Source organism: Scomber scombrus, chromosome 10 (assembly GCF_963691925.1).
Source record: "Scomber scombrus chromosome 10, fScoSco1.1, whole genome shotgun sequence".
In the NCBI taxonomy this organism is placed as follows: domain Eukaryota; kingdom Metazoa; phylum Chordata; class Actinopteri; order Scombriformes; family Scombridae; genus Scomber; species Scomber scombrus.
In genome coordinates, this window is record NC_084979.1 from 16,092,300 (window position 1) to 16,118,713 (window position 26,414).

At 41.7% G+C, this 26,414-nt stretch overlaps 2 protein-coding genes across 3 annotated transcripts in view; one reads left to right on the plus strand and one right to left on the minus strand.

Annotated features, from left to right (window-relative positions):
• The window catches only part of lrp1ab (low density lipoprotein receptor-related protein 1Ab), a 92,380-nt gene that overhangs the window by 9,151 nt on the left and 56,815 nt on the right, over positions 1-26,414 (minus strand). The window contains exons 26-79 of one of the 2 annotated variants that reach the window (XM_062426677.1): positions 26,164-26,328; positions 25,649-25,893; positions 24,628-24,759; positions 23,206-23,433; positions 22,883-23,057; positions 22,404-22,498; positions 22,112-22,261; positions 21,832-21,972; positions 21,539-21,667; positions 21,317-21,448; positions 21,061-21,195; positions 20,806-20,935; positions 20,530-20,656; positions 19,782-19,933; positions 19,508-19,632; positions 18,863-19,237; positions 14,436-14,625; positions 14,086-14,290; positions 13,784-13,976; positions 13,358-13,483; positions 13,127-13,255; positions 12,640-12,759; positions 12,171-12,284; positions 11,838-11,987; positions 11,621-11,743; positions 11,332-11,448; positions 11,078-11,206; positions 10,850-10,978; positions 10,554-10,694; positions 10,221-10,408; positions 9,001-9,184; positions 8,817-8,902; positions 8,602-8,721; positions 8,266-8,453; positions 7,931-8,136; positions 5,808-5,996; positions 5,132-5,280; positions 4,789-4,882; positions 4,553-4,669; positions 4,269-4,388; positions 4,046-4,168; positions 3,826-3,951; positions 3,592-3,708; positions 2,812-2,918; positions 2,547-2,679; positions 2,332-2,454; positions 2,070-2,192; positions 1,836-1,973; positions 1,572-1,709; positions 1,292-1,411; positions 901-1,190; positions 612-790; positions 404-510; positions 83-202 (exon numbers count right to left, since the gene is read on the minus strand). In XM_062426677.1, the coding sequence (XP_062282661.1) occupies positions 83-202; positions 404-510; positions 612-790; positions 901-1,190; positions 1,292-1,411; positions 1,572-1,709; positions 1,836-1,973; positions 2,070-2,192; positions 2,332-2,454; positions 2,547-2,679; positions 2,812-2,918; positions 3,592-3,708; positions 3,826-3,951; positions 4,046-4,168; positions 4,269-4,388; positions 4,553-4,669; positions 4,789-4,882; positions 5,132-5,280; positions 5,808-5,996; positions 7,931-8,136; positions 8,266-8,453; positions 8,602-8,721; positions 8,817-8,902; positions 9,001-9,184; positions 10,221-10,408; positions 10,554-10,694; positions 10,850-10,978; positions 11,078-11,206; positions 11,332-11,448; positions 11,621-11,743; positions 11,838-11,987; positions 12,171-12,284; positions 12,640-12,759; positions 13,127-13,255; positions 13,358-13,483; positions 13,784-13,976; positions 14,086-14,290; positions 14,436-14,625; positions 18,863-19,237; positions 19,508-19,632; positions 19,782-19,933; positions 20,530-20,656; positions 20,806-20,935; positions 21,061-21,195; positions 21,317-21,448; positions 21,539-21,667; positions 21,832-21,972; positions 22,112-22,261; positions 22,404-22,498; positions 22,883-23,057; positions 23,206-23,433; positions 24,628-24,759; positions 25,649-25,893; positions 26,164-26,328 (8,087 nt within the window). Of the gene's footprint in view, positions 1-82; positions 203-403; positions 511-611; positions 791-900; positions 1,191-1,291; positions 1,412-1,571; positions 1,710-1,835; positions 1,974-2,069; positions 2,193-2,331; positions 2,455-2,546; positions 2,680-2,811; positions 2,919-3,591; positions 3,709-3,825; positions 3,952-4,045; positions 4,169-4,268; positions 4,389-4,552; positions 4,670-4,788; positions 4,883-5,131; positions 5,281-5,807; positions 5,997-7,930; positions 8,137-8,265; positions 8,457-8,601; positions 8,722-8,816; positions 8,903-9,000; positions 9,185-10,220; positions 10,409-10,553; positions 10,695-10,849; positions 10,979-11,077; positions 11,207-11,331; positions 11,449-11,620; positions 11,744-11,837; positions 11,988-12,170; positions 12,285-12,639; positions 12,760-13,126; positions 13,256-13,357; positions 13,484-13,783; positions 13,977-14,085; positions 14,291-14,435; positions 14,626-18,862; positions 19,238-19,507; positions 19,633-19,781; positions 19,934-20,529; positions 20,657-20,805; positions 20,936-21,060; positions 21,196-21,316; positions 21,449-21,538; positions 21,668-21,831; positions 21,973-22,111; positions 22,262-22,403; positions 22,499-22,882; positions 23,058-23,205; positions 23,434-24,627; positions 24,760-25,648; positions 25,894-26,163; positions 26,329-26,414 lie in introns of both variants that reach the window. The other variant, XM_062426676.1, reaches the window with a different exon arrangement.
• Positions 16,966-18,003, plus strand: LOC133987353 (galanin receptor type 1-like). Its single transcript, XM_062426682.1, has one exon. It carries the CDS (start codon positions 16,966-16,968, stop codon positions 18,001-18,003), a length of 1,038 nt encoding a protein of 345 aa, XP_062282666.1.

Genomic DNA, 26,414 nt, shown 5'->3' on the forward strand with positions numbered 1-26,414 from the left:
ATGCAACATATTAACAAAAAATCTCTAAAGATTCACTTCACATTTCATAAGATTTTTCATAAGAGTGTGGAGCCAACTCAACTGTTTTTGATGCCAGTGACAGCAATGACAGGATCAGAGCCATCCAAGCGAACACTTCCAATGACTGAGAGTTTAGCATCTGCCCAGTAAAGACGCTCGTTGAAGTAGTCCACAGCCAAACCTATGGAGGCAAAATGAAAAGAAACTTGCAAATTAAAACACAGTAACCTTTGTCGATTTAATGTCTGTGATTCTGCTGAGCTGCTCCAGAGTGTAAAGCTGTTTTAACTAGTTGTGAAGCAGGGACGTTGTTGAAAGAACATGCCTGCTCAGTTGATGAATCAGAGTTAAGATAAATCATACAATGTTAATGCAGACTGACCTGTGGGCCACTGGATCTTCTCATGAACTAAAGTTTGCCTCAGAGTCCCATCCATGGCAGCTGTCTCAATTTTAGGATGGTTCCCCCAGTCTGCCCAGTACATGGTACTGAAAGAAAACAGAGTTCATTAAACAATCAAAGCATCTGACAACAGAAAAAGCCACCATTTTAGAAAGATATGATTGTTTCTCTGAAGCGACACTCTTACCCTCTCTGTGGATCCACTACAATGGCGTAAGGCTCATCTATCATGCCAGAGACGAGGGTCTTGCAGTGCTGGCCTGACATCTGAGCCACTTCAATAACATCTCGACCAGAGTCGGTCCAGTACAGGTTACCAGCCACCCAGTCCACTGCTATACCCCGAGGCATCTTCAGCTCTTTAATCTGGACACAAACAGAGAGACACTTATAGGATATCTGTGTGTTTGTGTGTGTGATGTGTTTGTAATGGCTGGATGGATGTAGAGTTTTAATGGCAAGAGATCCAGCGTTACCTGCAGGTTTGTGATCCTGCCCTCGCTCTGCCGTCGGTTACGATGAGAGTTGGAAGAGGAGGATGATGATGAAGTGGACGGTCCTGGAAGTTCATAGGAAGAGATGCGGCCTGTGTGCCAGTTGGTCCAAAAGATGCGGTTGGTCTTAATGTGAAGGTCCATTGCATCAATACGCACGCTGGCATCACCCTGGAAGGTCTGCTCATAGCGCCAGTTGGGCATGCCAGGGTCCAGGCTGCGGATTTCATTGTCATCTGCTATGTAGAGAATCTGTTGACTGCTGTTCATGTCTGCAAGGAATAGAGAAAATTTAAAATAATTAAATGATGATAGCTTAAAAAAGCCCAAAAGGACAAGTATATTATACAACAGATGTAGTTCTGGTCCTCACTGTCAGCCTTGCAGGTGTCATTGATCCTGGTGAAGTACTTGTGGCAGCTGCATTTGTAGGAGCCCTTGGTGTTGTTGCATATGTGGGAACACGCTCCAAACTGCAGACACTCATTCTTATCTGAAAAATGGCGAGCCAAAAAAGAAAATCACATTAAAGCAGGAAAATATCACAGTACTTATCTCCTTGCCTGAAAAGCAAAAACATCCTGTATATTTTACACATTTGAGAGCCATTTGTGTTTTTGTCATAGCAGGTGTAGTGTTTTGTACATGTGTACCTCCGCATGTGTGATGTCCTGTCTTCTGGAAACCTGGTTTACAGGAGCAGAATGAGTCTGTGTTGTTGGTGACACAGTGGGCCTCGTCTCCATCTCCACACTGAGTCCTGTTACTCCTACAGTCATTAAGTTTGGTTTCTGAAAATAAACACAAAAACACGCTGTCATCAGTCGCATTGAGATTGTATGTGATTCTGCTGATGCTGAACAGTTGAAGCCTCAGATCTCAGTTAAGAAACAGAAATCAGATTTGACATCGGGCACCTGTCTTGCAGTTGATCTCATCAGAGCCGTAGTCCTCACAGTCGTTAAAGAAGTTACAGCGCAAAGTGGAGCTGATGCATTTGCCATTGGCACACAAGAACTCATCCTTCTCACATGTGGGAACAGCTGGAGGGGCCTCTGTAGACATATAACCACACACACGTCAGAAATCTCTTTAATTAAAGTTGAAGAAGAAGGGGATTTCACAGAAATTTGAACTGTTCAGCAACTTACGGCAGTTCAGTTCATCTGAGTTGTCGCCGCAGTGATTAACTCCATCACACCTCTTTGACACTTGCAGACATACACGGTCGTTTTGGCAGCGGAAAGCTCTGGTGGGAGGACACTGGAACCTCCCTAAGAGCCAAATAGAATAAGAAGACGAGAGTGACAAAGAAAAGAAGAAGAACGTAGAGAAAAGAAAAATAGGTCAGGACAAAATATGAAGACTAGCAGACATTTAACACACGCGTGTGATGCACAAGGCTGCACTCACTGCACTCTTCTGGATTTTCATCAGAGTTGTCCCCACAGTCGTCTTCTCCGTCACACTTCCAGGCGAGGGGTTTACACAAAGTGTTATTACACTGGAACTCATCCAGAGGGCAGTGACGCCCAGCTGAGAAAACAGGAAAGGATTGTTGCTTCAACTGGTTTGTCTTTTCAGTCACACACATCTCTCCCTTACAATATCAATTTAATTTACGATACCTGCACCGCCGCAATTCTCCTCATCACTGCCATCCATGCAGTCAGGGTCGGCATCACACCGCCAGCGGATGGGAATACAGTGTCCGTTCTTACACTGGAACTGGTCATTGTCACACTTCAGATCACAGCCATGCTGTGGAAACATCAAAGCGCACAGGCAACCTAGGATCAGCTTTTATACTCACAAATGAATACTGAATATAAACAATTAATGCAGACATTGTTAAATATTACTTCAAGGGCACCCAAAATTAAGTTTCAGCACCTCATCAGATCCATCTGCACAGTCATGGTCTCCATCGCACTTCCACCTTCCGGCAATACAGCGTCCGTTTGTGCAGGCAAACTCACTTTCTGAACATTTTCGAGGCACTACGGAAAAAGAAAGACATGATTCATAGTAGTTATATTGGCTTTTTTTTTTTTAGCCTTCGGCACAAACACAGGACCACGACTGACAGGAGCATGTGAAAGACACATGTAGACACTGCACAAAGTCATATGAGAGAATGAAAGGAGCTCAATAAGTCTCATGGTTATATTAATGTATTTCTAATACACTGTAACTAATGTCAGTGTTTTATATGTGTTTCTATATATTATTATATTAAAAAAAGAAAGTCTTGGGCAGTGGCATCTAGTGGCAAAAGGTAAACAGTACAACATCATTTATCTATTATAAACTCTGCTTGCAGACTCTCACAGTGGGGACAGGAGCATGAGAATGAAGACACAGCGGGGAGGTAACACAGGCAATGGTTATCATATGATGGTGGAGAAACTTACCTCTGGCTCATGCCAACAGGACAGTATGAAATGAAACAAATATCAGATGAGGTGAGATGCATTAGAAATGACAGAGAATGGATGTTAGTGCTTAGCAATTGAATTAGTACAGAATAAACATATTAAGGTACAAAGTATGTATTTAACCGGTGGACGAAGCAAGGACATGAGTGTAAGTGACACTAGATGAGGTGAGATAACAGATAACAGATGCTGACAGTGTTTAGTCTGAAGTTTCCAGGCTGACAGTAAGACCTACCACACTTGTCCTCATCTGAGTTGTCGCCGCAGTCATTGTCGTAGTCACACTGCCAACGGCCCGGTACGCAGCGGTTGTTCTTACATCTGAACTGGTATGGTTCACACGTCCTCTCAGCTGTACAAATCACAATTTTATTTCAATTAAACAAAAACAGAAAGAATGACTTCCTATATTTACAAATTTGGAGACACCATTAATATATCTAATTTTAATAGGAAAGGATATTCTCACCACACTCCTCTTTTGGTTCATCCGAAGCATCACCACAGTCATCCTCTCCATCGCACTTCCAACGAGCAGGGATGCAGCGCCCAGAGTCTTTACATCGGAACTCGTCCACACCACAAGTCATCTGGGCTGGAGAAGGAAATATTTGGGGTTGGTTATGTTGAGCGAGGATTCTTGGGGTAACTCAGAATAAAACATAGGCAAAATAAAATGGGAGTTTTACTGCAATTGGCAGGTTCGTCAGATCCATCCACACAGTCATTGTCACGGTCACACACCCAGACACGAGGGATGCAGCGTTTGGTGATGGCACACTGGAACTGAGTGGGTGCACATGTGACCTCAGCTATAGGAGGAGCGAAAAGATATTTAGTTACAGTCTGAAATGAAACAAAGTGAAAGAATGGCAGTGTACAATCTATGATGGGGGTTGGGAGGCTACTCACGGCAATCTTTCTCATCCTCTCCCTCTCCACAATTGTCCTGGCCGTTACAGCGGAAGATGCCTGGGATGCAGCGGCTCGGGTGGGAACATTTGAACTGGCTGGGCAGGCAAACGTGAATATCTGCAGTGCAGTTACACAAGTGGACACAGACAGAAACAAGCAGCGCATAAGGTGCTAATTAGTAATGAAAAGGTAGACATGGCCAAATGCAGATTATTAAAAATGTAAGATAAACTGTAAGACATGAGATACATTAATAATCTTATAGAAACAGAGAGACATACCACAATTGGCCTCATCTGAGTTGTCCTGACAGTCATTGTCTCCATCACATATGTATGCAGGATTGGTGCAGATGCCTGTACCACACTGGAACTGCCCAGGTCTGCACTTGAACTCCGCTGTCATGGGAGAAAGAGTCAAAGTTTATAAGCACTGCACTGAACTGAACACACTGAGGTACCATGTTAAAGGATTTAAATACTGTATCATCTCCTCATTATTTCTCTCAAACACTCACGACAGTCTGCTGGCTCATCTGACCGGTCACCGCAATCATCCTCTGTGTCGCATTTCCACCAGAAAGGAATGCACTTGTCATTCTTGCAGACAAACTACATTAAGGAGAGGGAAATTAATCAGTAAGATGATAGGGAATAACACCAGTGCTCCACTGCTATGATGTCTTTGACAAAGGATCCTGCTAGCACTGGGCAGCCGGCCAGCTGTCAATAGAGAATCCCCAGGCATAAACAGTTCACCAAACAAACCACAGCGAGACATAAAGATATGAAAAGCCACTTATCAGCTGCAGTCATTTAATCATATTTGCATTGATGATGGTGTTTACACAGCTTCCTTACCTGGCTGGCTGTACAGTTAGACATGCAAGTACGCTGATCACTGGCCAGGTAGAAGTTAGTAGGACAGGCACACTTGTAGCCTCCTCCAGGAGCAAGGAGACACAGGTTGCTACAGCCTCCATTGTTCGTCTGGCACGGGTGGTTGAGCACTGGGAAAGAGACAGACAGAGGGGAAACATTATGTCTGATTGCATGGACATTTCTCAGCACAAGATTGCGGTTTTATGATATCCGGTTTAGAACAGGGAGAATTATAATTATGAACTTGAGAGTCTGTGTCTGCATATTAAAATGTTAATACCTAAAATTAATTAGAGACATATTGACACAGTTTCACACTTGCTGTACTCTGTTTACATTACACTGCACCAGAGTCAGGTCTGTTTGGCACTACAGGTAATTTGGGAAGTGGAAAAAATATGAAATATATGAAATGTGAAAAAATATAACTAACTAATTAGAGTTTGATAATTAATATTTACCTCAAATGTGATACTTAACTTGTTTAATTAAATGTTAAAAAATCTTTCCACTGTTTCATCTGTTGCCTTTGTGCCTCAACTAAATAAACTGTGTAGTCCTGGGAACTAGGGATGATATACTTACAAGAAGTTTTTTGTGAAATTCTCAAACCTTTTTAACATCCATTTTGACATGCTTCCAACATGCTTCTTACCCTCAGGCTGGCGATAGGGATGGTAAATGTGGACGTCCATGGGCCGATGCAGTGTGCTGATCAGGGTGCTCTTATTGGTACCCAGAGACTTGTGAGCTCTATTGATGGACTTTGTTTCCCAGTCGGTCCAGTAGATGTACTCCTCAAACAGCGTCATGGCAAAGATGTGCGGGATGTCTTGGCTCAGAACTGCAAACCACAGACAACATACTTAAGTTTTCATAAGGAAGCCTTATGCTTTTATGCAATTTTATAATTATGTGACTTTTCCCATTTAAAAAAGAAAAAAATATTGGGAAAATCTTGCAGTGTTAATATAAAACAGAGGCAGGGTGGGGTGCACAGCTACAGTGGCTCCAGTATATCTGTGTATTATGTAATGGTTTATATGCTTCATTACGCTTTATAATCCAATTGCACTTTTTCTGCTCACATATCCTTGTCATTTCATATGTTTGCTCTCAGTGTTTGAGGTTGGTGCATTATGGAAACACACCATTAGGTTCTATTGTAAAACACAGCAATACAACTCCATCACACGTGCATTGTATACATGCAGCAATACACATGTGAAGCATGCACACGTGACGCACAACTTGAACACAATTTGGCATTAGGTGACTATGGTTTCAGCATTGATTTTAACAAGCAACCTGCTTTAAACAATTAAAGATATTATCGTGTGACAGGAGTAGTTTTACAACACCAGGTTGAACTGAGATATTAGTCAGATTAGCATGAAGCAACCTTTGGTCATTCCTTATCAGAATTCAAACAGGCCTTGCTCTGCAAACATACACACACGCACACACAGTGGTATTTGTGTGTGTCAAAGGATGGGTTAATAACTCACTGGACACAATAGAGGTGGACCAACACCATCAAGCTAATACAAGCCACAATCTTTAAATATGCCAAGTGCCCGATCATCAAAGTCTTTGTTTCTAACCATCACCATGGACTATCTTTGTTTAAGTAGCGTTTTATTACATATATAATTGATTATAGTTCTTGTGATAACTTCATATAAATATTTCATTTACATTGCAGGCTTAAGGTTTAGACTTTTCTTAAACACAAACTCCAGTAGCAGTTTCCTTGGGTGAACTTTGTTGGATGAAGCCCTCATGACATGATACTTTACATTGTATATTATCCCAGACACCCACTGTCACAAAAACTTTGCATTTTGTACATTCTTCATCAGAGAAAGGTTAGGATGCCATAACTGTCTATATGTGTTGAGAAGACCTTAGCAGTATGAGACATTTCCATACAGACGCCCTCTGTGCTGCAGCATTCCTCTGCATGCCTGGTTGGCTGACAATATTAACTATTGTAGCGTTTAGTGTGCTAAACAACTGAGTGCTATGCAGACATCACACATGCTTGAGGCCCCAGTGATTAGAACAATCTCCCCTATTCAGCGTTCCTGTCCCGCGGGCCTGTGCTGCAGGACTCCAGCCCAGCAGACAGCCATCTGATCTGACTGATTATGCTCTGTGGCTCCAAAACAAGTATGTATATGTATGCATGACACTTTCCTCCTGCACCAAAAGGAGGATAGTCATTTGACAAATATTGACAGTTGCCCATAAACCTGTAAATTCAGCCAAAGTAAAACCCCAATGTGCTGAATATCACGTTTCTGCACTTCTTTTTTTACTACCTGTGTGATGTTGGTCAAGCTTTTCTCTGGTTAACAGGGGAAGATAAAAACAACTGAAAGCTGCCCAGTTCTCTTTCAGTTTTATTCAAAAGTAATCAATAAATATATTAAAAATACTTTTGGTGTATTTTCTGTCTTTTTCAAGTTGCAACTATGCAGCATTTGACAGCATCCTTTCTCCATAGCTTTTATTACAATGTTACTTTCTACTAAGTTAACTATGTTTTGTCATCAAATAATTTTATTTGAAGACACAAAAACACTATGAGAATTTACCGTCTGTCACATACATCTTATATTTCTGCATAGACCAGTACATGCAACTCTAGTTTCACACTATTAACAGTTTAAAACTAATTAACCCAAACTAATTGACCCATTAGTCGAGTTTGACAAGAGTGTGTAAAACCGTAACAAAAACATATCTCTGTGCGATTGTAAACTTGTCTGTTACCTGTGTGTCTGTTGGAGCCATCCAGACTGGCAAACTCAATGTAGTCCTCCCTGGCATCTGCCCAGTATATACGGTCATTAATGAAGTCCAGGGTAAGTCCATTGGGCCAGGTGATCTTGTCCTCTACGATGGCACTTCTGTTGGTGCCGTCCATCCCGATTCTCCCAATGTGGGGGTTGTCACCCCAGTCAGACCAATACAGGTACCTATGCAGAAGGGGATGAATATAATGTTCCAATTACATGTATTTATTATAAATATTAATTCAATTTACCACACAAAATACAGCACTGCAGTTATAATGACCAGAGTGTTGTGTGTAATGTGTTTCTCACCCATAGCGTACGTCCACAGCCACAGCTCGAGGTTCCCTCAGACCACTATTGACCAGAACGGTCCGGTATGCCCCATTGAGTTTTGACACTTCGATGGTGTCCCGGCCTTTGTCACACCAATATAAGTTCCCACCCACCCAATCTACTGCCAGGCCATCTGGATTACTCAGAGAGGTCCGGTGCAATACCTGCTGGGTCAGTCAGTCACAGGATCAGATAATAAAAATAAGTAAATACAGTACTGTATTTATGTGTTGGCTGTTATAATTATCCACTAGGTATACATATAGCTAAAATATGCATTTAGATTAAAGGGCATCTGATTTCTTGACTGACCTCAATGTTGCTGCCATTCATATGCATACGTCGGATCATGCTGCCCTGAGTGGTCACATCTGTCCAGTAGATCATTTGCTCTGCATAGTGGAAGTCCAACGCCACTGCATTATTCAGACCCTGAAACCGAGGTAGGTGCAGTATTAGCAGGTATATGAAGGGATAATGATGACAATTTGTTTTGTTTCAGTAAGTGAAACTGAAATGTTTCTCACCTGTTTTATAAGAGTATAGTTAGAACCATCCAGGTTGAGTTTTCTCAGGTAGTAACGGTTAGCAAAGATCAAGTAGGGCTCCACTTCTACACATGCCAGAGGAAAACCAAAATAAAACATATGCTTCAGAATTTAATTGGCTATGAGCAACCAGTGAAATACAAAACACACGTGCGTGCCTTACCCGATATGGACTTGCAGATGGTGGGGTCATTGGGGCTGAGATCAAAGCCATCCACACAGAGACAGTGGAAGCTGCCGTGTGTGTTAATGCAGCGCTGGGAACAAGGGTAAGTAGTTGTGCACTCATCTATATCCACACATGTCTTCCCGTCCCGTTTCAACTGGAACCCAGGATGACACCTGCACTGAAGGGGCCAAGAGCACAGAGGATGTGTCAAAATCTCCCAGCCTTCAGGTTTGACACTTCTTACTTTTAGTTTGGACCAATTACAAGACTCTGCCACCACCTGTCACAAAACCTCTCAGTTAGTCAATGTGATACATGTGTTTTTTCCTTCGACCAAAAACCTAATTTCTGCCCAATTCCTATGTAAAGTGGAACTGACTGAAACTAATTTCAGATATCTCAACACTGACATAAAATCCAGTGTTTACTATCAAATAGGTAGCTATGAACATCATTTGCAAGATTGTTTTTCAACAAGTGACAACATGGTAAAATATAAGCTGATGTCAAAAGTGATTTTAAATTAATGGCTGAACATCATCTTATCACAAGGAACAGTAAAAGCATTTATTCGGTGAAGAAGTCAAAATCAGCTTGAACTGTCACTTCTCATTCATACATCTGTGTTTTTAAAGAGTTCCAACGCACACTCTCACTCTCAAATATGAAGACTTCGCTGTTCTGTGGGAATTTGCAGAGTTCACACAAAAGAAGTCACACTGGGGCCAATCTGTGATGGTGAAGTTATGTAGAATTATATCTTGTACAAACACTAAATTAATATGCTGACTTGATCTTAGGATGCATTCAACACAATCCATCAGCATAAAATGAATCATTTTGGTGTACACATTTGTACAAAGGCTCAGACCACAGCCTCCACACCACAGACATGAGAGTTCACATAGAGTTCAAGCTGTTCTAAGATGGGCCTCCTAGAAAGAGAGCCAAAACATGTTTTTGTCTTATATAACTGCATATAAGACAGTGAGTGGTTCCCAACTTTTCTACTTCAGGTCCTCCTTAATTCACCTTTAATAGCACATACCCCATTTGTCTGTAACGTACTGTAGCTGTGTGCCTAACAGACATATAATTTCATGGGCAGTTAAAGTCAGTGAGTTCATTAAGTAGTTGAATTGTATTTATTGTTAATCTTTGGCAGAAAACAATTGGGGGAAAAAACTTTTTAAAAAACCAATTAGCTGACTTACCTTAAAGCCAATCTTGAGGTCATCACAGAGCTGTGAACAGCCACTCAGCTTGCTGTTGAGACACTCGTTGATGAAGCAGTTGAGTTCATCAGAGCCGTCACCACAGTCATCATTGTGGTCACACAGCAGAGTCTCGTTCAAACACTTCCCATTACGGCACATGAAGGCCGACTCATTACACGTCCTCTCTGAAATCACAGACAAATGGCACATTAGATTAGTGTCACTTGTACAAAGCTTTTCTCTTATGATTCATTCTTTATTCTGTTAGGCAGAATAATAAAAGTTGTAGTGAGATATAAAATAAATGGTGACAAATGGAAAAATCACTACCAGAGTCAGTGCAGCGAGGGTTCTTGGGAGCTTCATCAGAGCGATCCTGACAGTCAAACTCTCCGTCACACTCCCATTTCTTCTGGTTGAGGCAGCGGCCGTTGGCACAGCGGAACTCATCGGGACTACACGTTGGGTATTCTACACCAGGACACAATGTTCATTATTAACCTCAACCTCAGTTTGTATTAATACCAAAATAATCTGTAATCATGTTCTCTCTTAGTTTATTTTATTTTGTTTCAAACTTTCCAATCAGTTGTCCTCAATTTCTCTTCCAGGACACACACACTCACCACATTCTGGGGATTCATCTGAGCCATCAGCGCAGTCGATGTCATGATCGCACACAAAGTGCTTGGGGATACACTGTCTGTTCTGGCACATGAACTCATTCTCAACATCACAGGTGTTGTTGGTATACACTGGATGTGGAAAAGAACACACCTTGGTTCATGTATTTCTGGGTATTTTATCCTTCAAAACACAACGATGACACATGTTATTTTAACTGTCCCACTCACTGCAGCCAGCCTTGACACTCTCATCAGCTCCATCAGGACAGTCCTTGTCTCCATCACATTTCCAGCGCTGTGGCACACACATATGAGAGCCGGGGCACTGGAAAGCTTCAGGACTGCAAGTTTTGGATTCTATTATGGAAAACACAATGGAAAGTTACATGATGATGTAACGGGAAATCTTAGGCCAACAGCACAGTCTTATGCATCGGCTGGGCATGGGAGAAAGTGCTTCTCCAAGTTATAGTGTCACTTACTGCATTTCTGGTCCTCATCAGAGCCATCACCACAGTCATCAGAGCCGTCACACACCCAGTGGCTGGAAATGCAGCGATGGTTCCCACATTCAAACTGGGTGGATGTACAAAATTTGTCTGGAAGAGAGGGCAAGGACAACTCAGCATTTTGGAGAAATTATCTAACTGACCATAACCGGAACTCATGTTTTCCATGTGCAGTGGGAAGCCTAAAAAAAACAATCTGGTATGCTTTGTGTTGTCAAGAGAAAAGAGTGGGTAATAGAGTAAAACTTTGTAGGAGACTAACCACAGTGAGTCTCATCAGCCCCGTTCTCACAGTCATTCTCCTTATCACATGTCCAGCTCATAGGAATGCAGCGACCGCTGGGACAAGCAAAGAAGTTGACTGGACATTTAAGTTTCCTTTTATCTGCAAGACAACAACAACAAAAAAAGGTTACATTTTAGCAGTTTAAGATAACAGAAAATGCAAGTCATGTTAGAGGGGAAACAAAGCACCAAACCTGGGCAGTTTCTCTCGTCAGAAAAGTCTCCGCAGTCATTGTTGCCGTCACACACCCATGAGGACAAGTAACACAAAGTGGTTTTCTCACAGCTCTGGAAGGAAGCTCCTTTCACTCCCAGGCGGAAGAAACGGGAACAGTCGGTGGTTTCTAAAAATAATGGAAACATTCATTTTCAAACCTCCTTTAAAATAAATCTTATCCTTGAAGCTCATTTCCCCACATGAATCTCATGGTTTTCAATACACAGTAGAGAGCGCACTTTCCCCTTACTGCCACAAGTGAATAGGAGGGGACTGGAACTGGCGTTGAAAATGATGGTAGATTACTTACGGCAGTTCATTTCATCACTCGCATCCTCACAGTTGACCACCTGGTCACAGCGGCTAAAGTTGGAGATGCAGCTCCCATCTTTGCATTGGAACTCTCCTACTTTGCACAGAGTCACTGCAAGATGGACAGGCATTTTGATATAACATATGGGGAGAGCAAGAGAACCCTCATAAGCAAATAAAACTGAATAAGAAACAAGCTAAACTGAGCACATCCAAGAGTTTTGCATGTCTTCTCTTGCAGAGCTAAATCAGTTAACTTATCATTAAACTGTGCAAATCAGACATGTTATCAGGTCAGGAAAAAACATTGCTGTGGGACACAAACGGGTTGTGTAGCCAAAAATGTGCCAAAATCCAATACCATGCAAACATAGATTGGCATGATTTCACTTTGTTCACTTGTCAAAGCTTAAATAATGATTTTTTTTCAATCGGGTGCAGCTATAAAATGGACATTAATTACTTACTGTTGCAAGGCAGTTCATCTGAGTGGTCACCACAGTCATCTGTGCCATCACACCAGAACTGGTGGCCGATACAGCGGCCATTCATGCAGCGTCTGTATCCTTTCTTGCAAATTCGATTGGCTGTGGAGGAACAGCGATAGATGAGATTTTAGATAAGGCCTACTCCACCATTTCACAATTTAATAAATGAAACTAATAAGCTGTATTGTCTATTGTGAATCAAACTAATTTATCTCCACTCATCCACTGAGCTCACAACTTACATTTATTTACTTAGCAGTCTCTCTCTACTTCTTATTTAACTATTCTGTAGTCACATATTAGCACTCACTCCCCTGGAAATCTAATAATAACCTTATGCATTTGTTCATTCACTCTCAATTGCAAGGATTAGGACCATGAGCTAATTATCTGACACATAATGTATAAATGATGACCTGTGAGATCTCACTGTTACTAATTAAGAAGTCAGTAAAAAAAATATTACCACAGTAGGACTGCTTTTCATCAGACTTGTCCTTGCAGTGGGCCATGCCATCACAGGTCAGGCTATAGTTGATACAGTCACCGTTTCCACACTCAAAGTCATCCACACTTCCACATGACACATTCAGTGCTAGTGACATAGAAATATTTGGATTGAAAGACATTCAACTTATTAATAAAAAGAAGGCTACATTTTATTCTAAAACTTGAGAGCAGTCTCTTTTTATCTTACAGGAACATGTGTTGTCTTCAAGAAGTTGTCTGTCTCCACGGCAACTGCAGTTGACCCGTCCATCAGATGTGGGCAGACATAAGTCCTGGCAACCTCCATTATTTGTTCGGCAAGGAGAAAACTCACCTGAGGAATATATAACACATTGGGGTTAATTGGGGTAGGGTATTAATGTGTTCATTTTTTAAGATGACTTTTCTCTCTGCATGTAAAATTTATTAAATTTTGTAAAGATTTTCTAGCTTGGCCATATTTTTGATCATTTCGGAAGTTGGCTTTGATGAAGTACAAGATAAAAGTGCGGCAAACAGCTGCTTAGCAACACGATAAAACAAGCCTTTTACATCCATATTACTAGCTTGAATAATATAATTGAGAGGAGCAACCTATAGAAGCTTAGCAATTACTGCAATGAATGATACTCACAGCTGTTGGTGTCATTAGCCACAGCAACAATGCCCATTGGCTGCTGAGGGATGTCAGCACGCAGCACTTTCATGTCTCCTCCTGTGTATTTGTCAGCTCTAAGGACCGCCCTCCTTACCCAGTCAGTCCAGAAGATGTAATCTCCATACACAGCCAGGCCAAACGGATGGACAGGCTCATTCTTCAGCAAAACCTGAAACAGAACATTTTAGGGATAATTTTACAGATGAATGAAATGTAAGTCAATGCCTTGATGAGGTCTTCTCTAGAGCCTAAGGAAATAAATGAAAAGGCTTCCTTACATAACGGCTGCTTCCATCATATTCACAGCGTTCAATCTTGTCCAGTGTAGCGTCAGAAAAGTAGAGTTTCTCTGCCCGGTGATCTATGGCCAGGCCATTGGGAGTTTTAATGTCGCTGCCGATGATGACGAGCACATTGGCTCCATTCAGGGAGGCTCTCATGATACTGGGGGACTGCTCATTCCAGTTGGTCCAGAACATGAGACTGTGGTGGGAACAAACACAGGACTTGGTATAAAATGTATGGGTGACTGAACTAAAACAAATGTGCTGTTCAGAAGAGAAAAAAGGGTATTGGAACTGGGCCCTGATACCCTGCAGAACACTAAGTTTTGATATTAGTGACTTACTCCTGACACTCATCCAGCACAAAGGCTCTGGGGTGGTCTTCACCAGACATGGTAACAACAGTGTTGCGGTTGTAGGCCACTGAGCGGCTCTGGTCCACAGTGTGGCGAGTGATGGTTGAGGTTGTGTAACTTGTCCAGTAGAGCGTATCCCAACCACGGTGGTACGCCAGGCCCTCAACTGAACCTACATCTGTTTGAACAGAGATGCCAGAAAAGTTGTAAATATTTTGGACCATGATGATTTTTCAGGCTATAGTTATTTTGTGGCAATCGAGCCAACACTGAGATGTAAAAAACTTAATAACTAACTCTGTTTTATTCCACTATAAAAGAAATATCGCCTCTTAAGGGTGTTAGTAGTAGCTTTAATGAGCCCCTTCAGTGAGAATTCAACAAATCATTAATCACTGTCATGTTTTAAGAAGTTGCATCCATGGTTAACTCAGTGGGAATTTGTTTAAGAGGTAGCGGTAAATGCTTTAAAGCCGCCACCACCCCCCCATTTCCCATCTTCCCAGATAAGTTCATGAATGATGAAGCACCGTGAGGACAAGATAAAAAGACCAGAGTAAGAAAAGAGAACAACAGAAGCAATACTACACAGAGCCGGGTGTGTGCCATGCCTGCTGTTCTTGGAGAGTTAAGTTTAATGTGTATTATTCTGTCATTTCATGGCTGAACATACAAATACAACTCCTTGTGGATACTCTTATTCATGGTGACTTCTTTTTCTGGGCAGAAAACTGCTGCTGGAAAAGCTTGAGTCACTTTAGGGACACAGGCCAGTGTGAAGAAGTCAGCCGTGAACAGCAAAGATAAAGCAGCTGCTCTCAATATCTTTCATCCTTTGTTCTGCAACACCCGCTCATAGTCCATACGGTAGTATTTTTATCTGTGGTGCATCCACGACACACAACATGGAAAGGGACGCTGTTATGCAGTCTTACGGGTTCCAAGGTGTGCATCCATCTGTTTGTAGTCACACTAGCAACCACATTTATGACCACTTACACCCAACAATAAAAACCTGAATACTCCAAGCAACTGTTTGCTCTTGGCTGGAAGTTAATAATTACCCTTTAATAGACGTTTTAGATGAATGACGAAGTGCCATAATCAACCCTAATGCTGAAAATTTTAGGGCTGTATTCCTAGTAAACCAACCTAAATGCACCTAAAAGACCACTTAAACATATAGTGTCATGCAAGCAAAAATGTGTTCGTGTTTTTTCACCTGCGCTGCTCAGGCTGTACAAAACAAAAATGACAAAAAAAAGTGCACTTGAGCAGCTAATTGTTTGCATTTAAGGAAGATAATACACTGAATGGAATGGATAAAGTGGGTATAAGCCAGTATTATGTAATGAGAATCATAAGAGTCCCCCTCCCCTTGCCTAGATCAGCTCAGCCCCTGATTACTGTGCAAACAATGGAGAAAACCTGTTGGGAAGACCATTGCACACTCAGAACAGAGCCTGACAATCACAGGAGTAGTATAGTAATCCAGTGGACACATGTGAATTTCAAAGCTTTTGTTACAGTTCATTTTATGACAGTGACTTATGTATTTTTTCCTTCAAAGATTGAAGATTGTGTAAATTGTACAATAATTCTTCTACTAGTGGACTCTACGGTTTACACGTCTCTAAGGAACCTCTAAATGGACAAGATGCCTCCTACCGCGCTGACCACTTAGCATCAAGTAGCATTGACTGCTTTTAAAGTGGAATGTCTGGTAGCAACCACTGGGATGAATTTGTCCACTGTTGCCTGGTTTCAAGAAATCAATAGAGTACTACTGCACTGACATCTCTCCGGTTTTGACCCAAACTGCTCTTTGGATTATGACAAACATGCTGATGCAGCCAAGCGAAAGCCAGTGTGCAAGGACTGCTTTTTAAGGTCATCTTTTCTGTTTCTTTTTTGTGTACAGTTGGATAACAGCAGAATGTTTTGAGAGTTTTTCTAAGAATATCCCTTGATTTTTTTTTTCCAGAAAAAGCAAGTGCCATATAAGTTGTTTTACGTAGTTCAAACAGCTGGAAAACTTCAAGAGTTTTAAGACTGAAAGACACTTTCATTTTTACGGGATTCAACCATATACCAACAGGAGCATGTGTGGTTCTAGAGGAATCACACTTAACCACTTGACTATCTCTGGGCACTTGAAAATGAATTCCAACCGCACAATAATGGACTGTATATTTTTGCAGGTCACATTTACAAGTTAACACACAAACTAAAAATAAACTTGAATATACCACTTTCTAATCTGTTTTCCAGCGAGAACACAGATTATGAAGGTCAATGAAGAAGTCAACTGAGCAGTATGATCTTAACTGCTTAATTAATTGTTATCATTTTGAGAGCACTAGCCATCTTAATGGAGTGTGGTCAGGCCTGTGATTAATACATTTTAAACCATGAACTACAGCCAACAGATGCATCACTCAGATGCTGTGTGAACGTGCTGCTCTAACATTAACAGGCCATTAGATTAATTAAGTAAATTGACTTTTATTGTGAGTGCATGGAGACTTTGGGGCAGCAAGTAAACAGCAGTGGCCTGGACCAAATGAACAGGGCAGATGACGTTTTGATCAAGGCTTTGGTGCCAATTCTGGATGGGATAATTTTGGTGACTGGCCTGGTGGGCCAAATCTTGGTCATCACCATCCTAACTGGTAGGAGGAGGAGAGATGGTCAACCTCCGCATGGTACAGACACCCTGCTGCTGGCTCTGAGTGCTGCTGATCTGCTGCTGCTGTTCTGCCTGCCCTTCCACACCTCTGCCATCACCCTGGGCTTCTGGCCTTTCGGCAGCTTCCTGTGCAAAACCATCAGCTTCCTGGGTGTGGCATGTTCATCTGCATCAGTCTTTACCCTGGCAGCTTTGGCTGTGACACGCTACCTCACAGTGGTACACCCCACCTGGGCGTACCGTTCAAGAATGCACCGACGCATAAAGCTGATGGTAGCTCTGCTCTGGGTCCCAGCCTCAGCTTTGGCAGCACCGCAGTTTGCCTTCCGCACGGTTACCATATCCAACGCTGTGTACTGCTTTGCCTTCCTGTCTGACTTCAGCCAGCTTGTCTACAGCATCACCCTCTTCTTGTTTGGCTTTGCTCTACCACTGGGCATCATTGTATTAATGTATGCCAAGATTTACTGTTTTCTTCAGCATGCACGACTGCTTGGGAATGCCCCTCAGCTGGAGCGCTATCAGAGCCAGGTCACTCACACTTCAGCTCTCCTGGTCCTGGTCTTCACACTCCTCTGGCTGCCCTCTTATGCCCTCATGTTCTCCTTCATCGGAGGAACCATTACATCCTCAACCGGCTATAAAACTATTGCCATCATGGCCAGACTGTTGGCATCCTCAGCAGCAGTGGTAAATCCTGTACTCTATGGGTTTATGTCTCAGAAATTTAGAAGAGAATTACTGCAACTTGGAAGAGGCCACTGTGCATGGTGTAGAAGCTGTCTGATTGATTGTCCTCATGTGATGAGCAGGGACGTGGTTCAGCCCTTTGAGCTGGACACAAGCTCAGAAAGAGGACAAAACTGACTCGTCGAGGTCACTGCTACCTCATTTAAACCTGGCCGTAGCGCTGGGCAATATTTATAAAATCAATATCATATTTACAGCAGTTTAATGTAATCAACTCTTGTGCATTAAATCATGCTTGAGCTAAAATTTTGAATTTCCTTTGATTAAAATGGACTGGATATCATATTGCTTTATCTGAAACACTTTCTTGTTACCTCTATTGGATTAAATGAAATATATTCTGTAGTTGGTGGATGAAAAACTAATGTGGAAAAACGGGCTGACATTTTCACAATCTTTTCAAAACCCTGAACTCAATGCAACATCAATAAACACACTCACCCCATGCACCCTACGTCTCCTGTCATTTTTTAATTCTAAGAATTAATGTTTTGAATATTGCTTGCTAAGAAAAGTTTTGGTCCGGGGCTTTTAAATGTGATGCCTTTCTGGATGGAGTTCAACAACCTACTCTTGAATCATTTAAAGAGAGTGCGATTTAAAAGACACTTCAGTGTTAAAACAAGCAAAAAGCACAGTGTGTGTGTTTGTGTGTGTATGCGTGCAAGTGTGTCTTCTACCAAGTGGCAGCCCTAAGTGATGTCAATCTCCTCTAGTTGAAAAGCTGCAGCTGTGTGTTCATTACAGTGGATCCTCCTGGGTACTTGTGTTGTCAACATGCGTGATGATGGGTGTTTACAGTGTCGAGAGTACGAGCGACAACATTCAATTATTAATAGAGAAGATAAAAGGAACAGGACCACAAAGCAACAGAGCTAAAATATATGTAGAGAAAGTAAATGGAAAGGTTTATAGGCAGTGGGGGTTTTTTGAAGCTGATGAAAAAATGTTATGTGATTAATGACTTCATACTTACTGTCCACCACAATCTTGCGGTCGGTGCCATCATCATTGATTTGCTGGATATTGCCAAAGTGGATGTCGCTGAAGAAGACGCGGTTGGTTCCCTTCCCTCCACCACCATGGTAGTCAAAGCTGAGGGCAATGACATTCTTCATGTGGTCAGGGTCTTCGAACGGCTTTATTGGCGCATTTAGGTTTGTCTCATCAGACAGGTGGATGCTTTTCAGAATGGTACGCTCCGAGTACAGTAAGTATCCGTCATAGTCGCGGCAACTGCGGTTGTCCTCTGCCAGCATGCCATGAGCACAGGCGCAGGTGCGGTCCGTGTTGCCACGGAAAAGACACAGCTGTTCACACCCGCCGTTGTTGTCTTTGCAGACGTTGGTGCCTGGGGAGAGTGTGACAAATTTATGTGGCGTGCTGTTAAACAAATAATGAGCCTGTTTTAATCTAGTGTTTCATTGATTCCTGAGGGAATTGTTTAAGTTGGTTGGTGAAAGTTTTTATCAGTGTGTGTGAGGGCTTGTTTTAATAGACGTGTGAGGACCTGGTGGCACTCTACTGCTCTTGTGAGAACATTTGTGCTAGAATTCAGAGTGCTAGAATTCATGGTTTGTGGTTAAGTTTATGGGAATGTGTGTTTTGTGCGTGTTCCTACCTTGCTGTCTGGCCCTGTTGAAAACCTTGATATCTTTGAGCTGTACACCAATGCCAGTCCTGAGCTGGACTGCATCTGTAGCATTGTCTTTACTGCCTCTCTTAATGGAGCCATTGGCATGAGTCCTAAACCAAAGACAACACAACTGATTATTAACAGTATGATGCAAACGGAAATATTGCACATAATTCAAAAGCTGTCATGTATTAAAAAGTATGGAGAAATATTTTATAAAAAAAATAGCTCAATTAAATTAATTAACCACTGAACTGACCTATCACTCCAATAGATGTATTCCTCAAAAACCGAGACAGCAAACATGTCCATGTTGTTGTTGGCAAGTACCAGTTCCCTGTTCTCTCCCGTCTCCAGGTTGATGCGTTCAATCTTGTCTGTTCTGGCATCGCACCAATACAGTAGACCCTCCTACAGGCACAAACCACAAATAAATACTGTTAACTGTTCAAGGAAGGAAGGTTCAAATTAAATAAAAAGATATTTGGGAGACTGGCTTGTTTATGTCTTAAAAACATAGACACCCTTTAGCTTGCTACAGCATCTACCATTTTAATACAAAATACTGAGTATTTGTATGCATGTTTTCAGGTGACCAGCATTGGCAAAAATTACAACTTGTATGAGCTCTCAAGCTAAACTTTAAGTATTTTTTAAATATTATAAGGCTACATATATTAGGCAGATACAGTAATATAGGATATTCGTAGAATTCCCACCCCAATTATAAACATAATTATTTGTAATTACCATTGTGGATATATTAAGTAAAAGTAATTATATATTATCATTTAAATTCAATTTCTGAAAGCACAGGGCATGAAATGTCCCACTAGTCAATAGGAAAAAATATGCATAATTCTTGTTACATAACAGACTGAGTCAATTGGTCTCTGGACATTCCCAGTGTATTTATGCCTAGACTAGACATAGGAAACACCCTCTCTGTTAAAGAAAAATGAGTTTAAGAAGGTTTTTAGTGCTATGATGTCATCTGTGGTCCACACCTGGTAGTCAATGGAGATTCCATTGGGCCAACTGATGTTCACATTGACCAGGACCAGCCTGTCAGTGCCGTCCAGCCGAGAGCGCTCAATACGAGGATACTGACCCCACTCAGTCCAGAACAGATACCTGCATCACAAAGACACAAAAGAGGTGATTTAAGCATTTTCATGGGAATAAAAAAAACAGCAGTATACTATGCAGTAAACTACACTGGAAGTACCTTAAAGGAACACAGTTATAGAAGGTATAATTTAACTGTCTGCAGACACTCTTACCCTTTCACTGGGTGGACAGTGATGGCTCGAGGCTTGTCCAGGCCCTGTGAAATGACCACGTAGCGGAAGGAGCCATTCAGCCTGGCCACCTCGATCACATCAAAGCCCTGGTCAGTCCAGTAAATATTTCCTGTAAAAGAAAAGAGATATAGATCAGCTATGGAGCCCTTTCTCTTTGCTTGTGTAATTATTAAGTATGCAAAAGTGTTGGACAGATTAAAATAGGATTTCAAATATGTTATTTTATGATTAGACCTGCTATCCAGTCAACTGTGATGCCCTCCACCCTGCCAATGCCATTCGTGACCACGTCTTCTCTCCATGTCTGATCTCTCTTTGCCCTGCTGATGGTGCTTAGGCCCATGTCCACCCAGTAGATGGTGTCATTGTCTGTAAAGGAAGATGCTTTTTGTGTCATCCTATAAATACTCACTTCACTGAGATGATGACAGCTTTAAATTGCCACTGAAGCAAGGAAATCTCATTACTGGTGTCCCTCAGTGTCACTCACCAGCATGGAAGTCAATGCCGACAGCCAGAGAGGTGCCAGACACTGGCACCAAGGCGTCAGATTTGTCTGCCGGGTCGAGTGGAATTCCTCTGATTCCCTCATGAACGGAGTAAAGTAGGAAGGAGCCCATACCTGCTCAGAGACAGCACCATCACTTTTTGTTTTTAGGACACACTGCATTCCAACTCTATGTGTGGCTGTAGCTGTGAAGCAGTGTCTTACCTTCACAGGACTGCTGCCCTGTCTTGAGGCTGTATCCAGCGGTGCACATGCAGGCTCTGGTTGTTGGTGAGGTGGGCAAACACAGCTGGGAGCAGTCTCCATTGTTGTTACTACATAGATTGATACCCGCTAAAGGAAAAGGAGATTGGTGAGGCCCAAATAAAAACACAGAAATTGTACTGAAAAATAATATAATCATCCCTCTCTTGTTTACCCTGCCTGAAATATTGGTGAGTTTCACATCAGCTTCAGAACATGAGATTTTCTACCACAAGCCGAGTCATGTTCCTTACCTTTTTGTACATCCTCATCATAGATCCTCATGTGCATCATAGGGGAGGTGTTATTTCGCAAAATCTTCCAGTTTCCTCCATCCTTCTTGTCACACGTTCCTATTTGGTCAGTTCCCTGGTCTGCCCACCACAGCTTGTCTCCTGCAGTGAGTGAAATGATTCACATCTTGGTATGTAGTCCCTTTAACACTGACTGAGTAAGTTTGAGATTTTGACATGATGCAACTATCATATAAAATACAAAGACACTATATTTAAAGTATTATATTCTTCATCTTACCCATAATAGCCAGTGCAGTAGCCTTGGTCAGTTTGCCTTTAACACCATCCAGAATCTCCAGTTTAGATCCATCCAGCTGACAACGATTAATTGTGCTGTTTCCTGAGCTAATCCAGTACAGCTGCTCTTTTTCATAGTCAATAGAGAGGCCTGGGCAGAAAGAATAATAATAATAATGCTATTGTGCACAGAAATCTGTTACACTAATATTTTAAATCAAGTAGAGTTAAGGAGAGATTCAGTATTATATGGCAGTCAGCAATTTATGGCTGTAGGGGGTACATCTGCTCACCTACTGGTCCTTTTTGATTGGTGTAGATTGTGGTCCTGTTGCTACCATCCATGTTAGCCATGCTTATGTTGTCACCATCAGTCCAGTACAGCTTCCTGAGGAGAGATATGAATAATATGAGATGATGAAAGGGGGTGAAATGTTTTTTTGGAAAACAATGCTCTACCAATAAAGCATTACAAGACACAGCAGGATTATAAAATGAGGAACAACTACTAACTCAAAGGAGTCAGGGAAAACAACTATACTTAAAAACCTTTAATACAAGTGTATTGTCCAAAAGCACATAGGCCCCAAGTTCAAATAAAATCTGCAAGTGATTAAAAAGTGTGAAAATGAAGTAAGCTGTGAAATCAAACATAGTAGACACTTGGTAATTACGTGTTAATGAGTGAAACAGAAAACAAAAGAAGAGCATCAGACAGGGAATTAACATCATCAACTGAATGCAGGCCAAACTAACTGGAGGTAATACTCACCCCAGCAGAGGGTGCGCCACCAGACAGTGGGGCTTGTCTAAGCCCTGGATGACAGCGTTCTTGAAAGATCCATCCAGTCGAGCCACATTGATCTGCTTCTTATTGGCATCATAGCTGGTCCAGAAAAGGTTCCTGGACACCCAGTCTACTGCCAGCCCGTGAGCATTAGGGAGGTCTAGAGAATGTAAGAGTCAAAGTGGCAAATGTAAGGGTTTCAAGTATAAACTTATAATTTAATTTAAAAAACAAACAAAAACACATTATTAAATTAAAAAATGGAATAACTGATACTGAGAAGAATTGGATAACAGAATTGTTCTTACCAGCAGAAACAACAGTTTCCACTCCAGTGCCATTGATGAAAGCTCTCTTGATGGTCTGTGTTCGGACATCTGACCAGTATATTCTATGCTCCACAGCATCGTAGTCCACCACTGTGACATTGTCTATGTCCGGCACAGTGAAAGAGATGATGTAGTTGTAATAGGGGTTGTCGACATCTACTCCTCGGATCTCAATCTGACGTGCATAAAGAAGAAACTTGCGGGACTCTGTAAAAGGAAAATGAAGAACAGAGATTAAAAAACATCTTTTCTGCTGAATTTCAATAACTTTTCAATGCCCGAAATGTCTTCAAACTATTTAAATATGGTTTCTTGATTCAAAAGCAAGGACAAAATCTCAGTGATTGATTTCAAATTAAATACGTTTGGGCTCCTTTTCCTCCAAAATCAAAAGGGCCAGTTATATTTTGGGTGACAAAGGCTTAAAAAAGTACTACATCGATTTAGCATTGCACTCCAATACTATTGTTAGACAAAATCGATGCAGCAGAATCAGTAATATTGTCTTACTATCTATAACCTACACATTATTCTTTCTTGTCAAAATCTGGCATCTACATTATAAACAAAGCAACTTGACAGTCAACGGTAGTCAACGGTTCAGTGGGAGATGTGTATGTGTGTGTGTGTTATGCTTGTAGCAGCTAATTTAGCCTCAAGCAGAGATGGGAAGCAGGCTACGTAGGTCTAGAGAGCTCACGTCATCTGCAGCCACAAAAGGCTTTACAGTACTACTTTTGATGTGTAAAATTGGCGGAGATCTCCTTTAAGAAGTGACCAATTAGTTACATGTTGCCCCAGTTGAGTCTTGATTAACTCCTAGTTCAGAGAAAACCTTAATTTGACTCAAAACCTGAAATTTCCTGTGTTAAATGGCGAATGCATCAGACACCCTCTGATCCAATTATCCTTACATCCGCACTGCTGAGATAAAGATTGTTCTGTAAAATGCAGAACATTTAGACTCCAGAATGAGAGCATGTGCACACAAATCCCATGTCCCACAGCTATTCCTTGAAAACCATTATGAAACCCACTCGTGCAATCACATTGCAACAAGATTTCAACACATAACTTGTGACAGTATGTCATATGAAATGATATGTAAATATCAAATGAATATGAAGACAGCCATATGGCACAAACAGAGGAGATGTAATCAGATCTTCTGTCATAAGAGATGACAGATAACGACGCTGACGTCTCGTTCAGGAGCTGAGGGCACCGTAGCAGTCGTGACAGTTGTGAGAAAATATTCCTGCAAAACAGAGAGTCTGTCCCTTGCTCCCTGATGACATGAATAATATATGACAGTGTTGTGTTATGAGTACATGCTCCATCGGTGTTTTTTAGCTTCAAGAAAATGGCTAAAGGTTTGTGAATACCAGTATGTGTCCTTACCTTTGCAGGTGTGTTTGTCAGGCTGCAGCTTCATGAGGTGAGGGCATGCACAGGAGAAGGTCTGGTTGAAGTTGATGAGACAAAGGTGGGAGCAAGGGCTTCTACCATCACTGGTGGCACATGGGTTGGGAGCTAGAAAAGAGAAAAAGCCACAATGGAAGCATTGTGAAAGATAAACAACATATAAAGACAAGAGATTGCATGTAAGAAAGACAATCAGATGAGGTATTTCATTGTAACCTTATATGATCTGCAGACTGCTGTGAAAAGGATATTGTCAAAGATTTTAAGAGAAAACATGAAAGTAGTTTATACATTGTAGTTTCAGACTTAGGTAATTGTTTAATGTGAGATGCTGTTTGTGTCACAGTATGAATAATGGACGTCTCCATCAATGGGCCCTCAAGGGGAGTGAGAGTGTAGAAAAAGACTTTGTCTGCCAGACCTGTCAACATAGCTTGTAGCCTCGTCACTGTCATGAATATTAGCTGCAGCTGTCAATCAACAATTCCATGAGATCTCTCTTTTCCTGCCTCTAATTAGAGGACCCGGTGCCTCTCTGCTACCCATACACCTTTGGGATTTTATAGCTGTTGGCTACTAAACCTCAAGGTGACAGTTCAATGTGACATACTGCATAACACTTTTGACTATCCTTTTGCCATCTTGTCAATTATGCGTATCTGTGAGATCAACACATGACAGTCACAGAAGGATGGTTTTATTTCTACCCAGCCGGTGGGAAATGCCAAACAGTGAGGTGACTTTTTGATCAACAAGGCAGCAGGAGGTGTCCAAATTGCTGCCGGTGTGAGGAGACAACACGTCTCACAGCTCTAAAAGGTCAGCTGTCTTTGGGAATAGGAGATGTGAATCAACACAGTCAGCAACAAACTGCAAGTTTGTCACCATTCTCCTTTGAGTTAAAGCCCAAATCAGTCAGCCTTGCTGATAGGCCTAGCTAAATCTGAGATATGGGTGATCTCTGTCTGAGTGTTTATGTGTCTGTAAAGTAACCTACCTTGGGGTTGTCTGGACGGGTGATAGACCTGCAAATCAAAAGGCTGCGTGTTGGTGCGCTGGACTACAGTGACATTATGTCCTGTCCATTTGTTGGCTTTTGCTAGAGTGTTAGTCCTCCAATCAGTCCAGTAGACCTCGCCTCCATACATGGTGACAGCAAAGGGGTGGGACAAATACTCATGACCCCGCAACACTTCAATCAGCCCAGAACCATCATACTTAGCAGAGTAGATAGCATCCGACCTGGAGAAACAATAAGGCAGAGGAATATACTTTACATAAGACGGTAACATGCGCATGAGCTAAAATATATGCATGTCAGTTTATGTTTCTGGGAAAGTCTGTATTTTTTATGAAATTTATATAAGCAAAGAACATCTGCATGTTTATTAAAAATTGTATGATGGCAACAAAGGGAAAAAAGACTGAGTAATTGGGTGATGTAATGAGTGCGTGGGTGGATGCAGCGCATGAGAGCACTCTGTATATTCAGAGACTAGAGGCAAATGCTACCTGGCATCAATCCAGACAATGCGTCTTTCCATATAATCTACAGTGAGTCCGTTGGGCCAGCCGCCACTGCCTGTTTCCCTGTGGATGGTGCGCCTGCCTTCACCACTCATGGATGCTGCCTCAATTCTGGGCAGACTAGCATCCCAGTCTGTCCAAAATAGAATACTGCCAACAGAAAATAATCTAAATGAGTAGGGATTTTCACAAATATGTACAGTATCATCACAATGTGTTTTATAGATAATAGATCA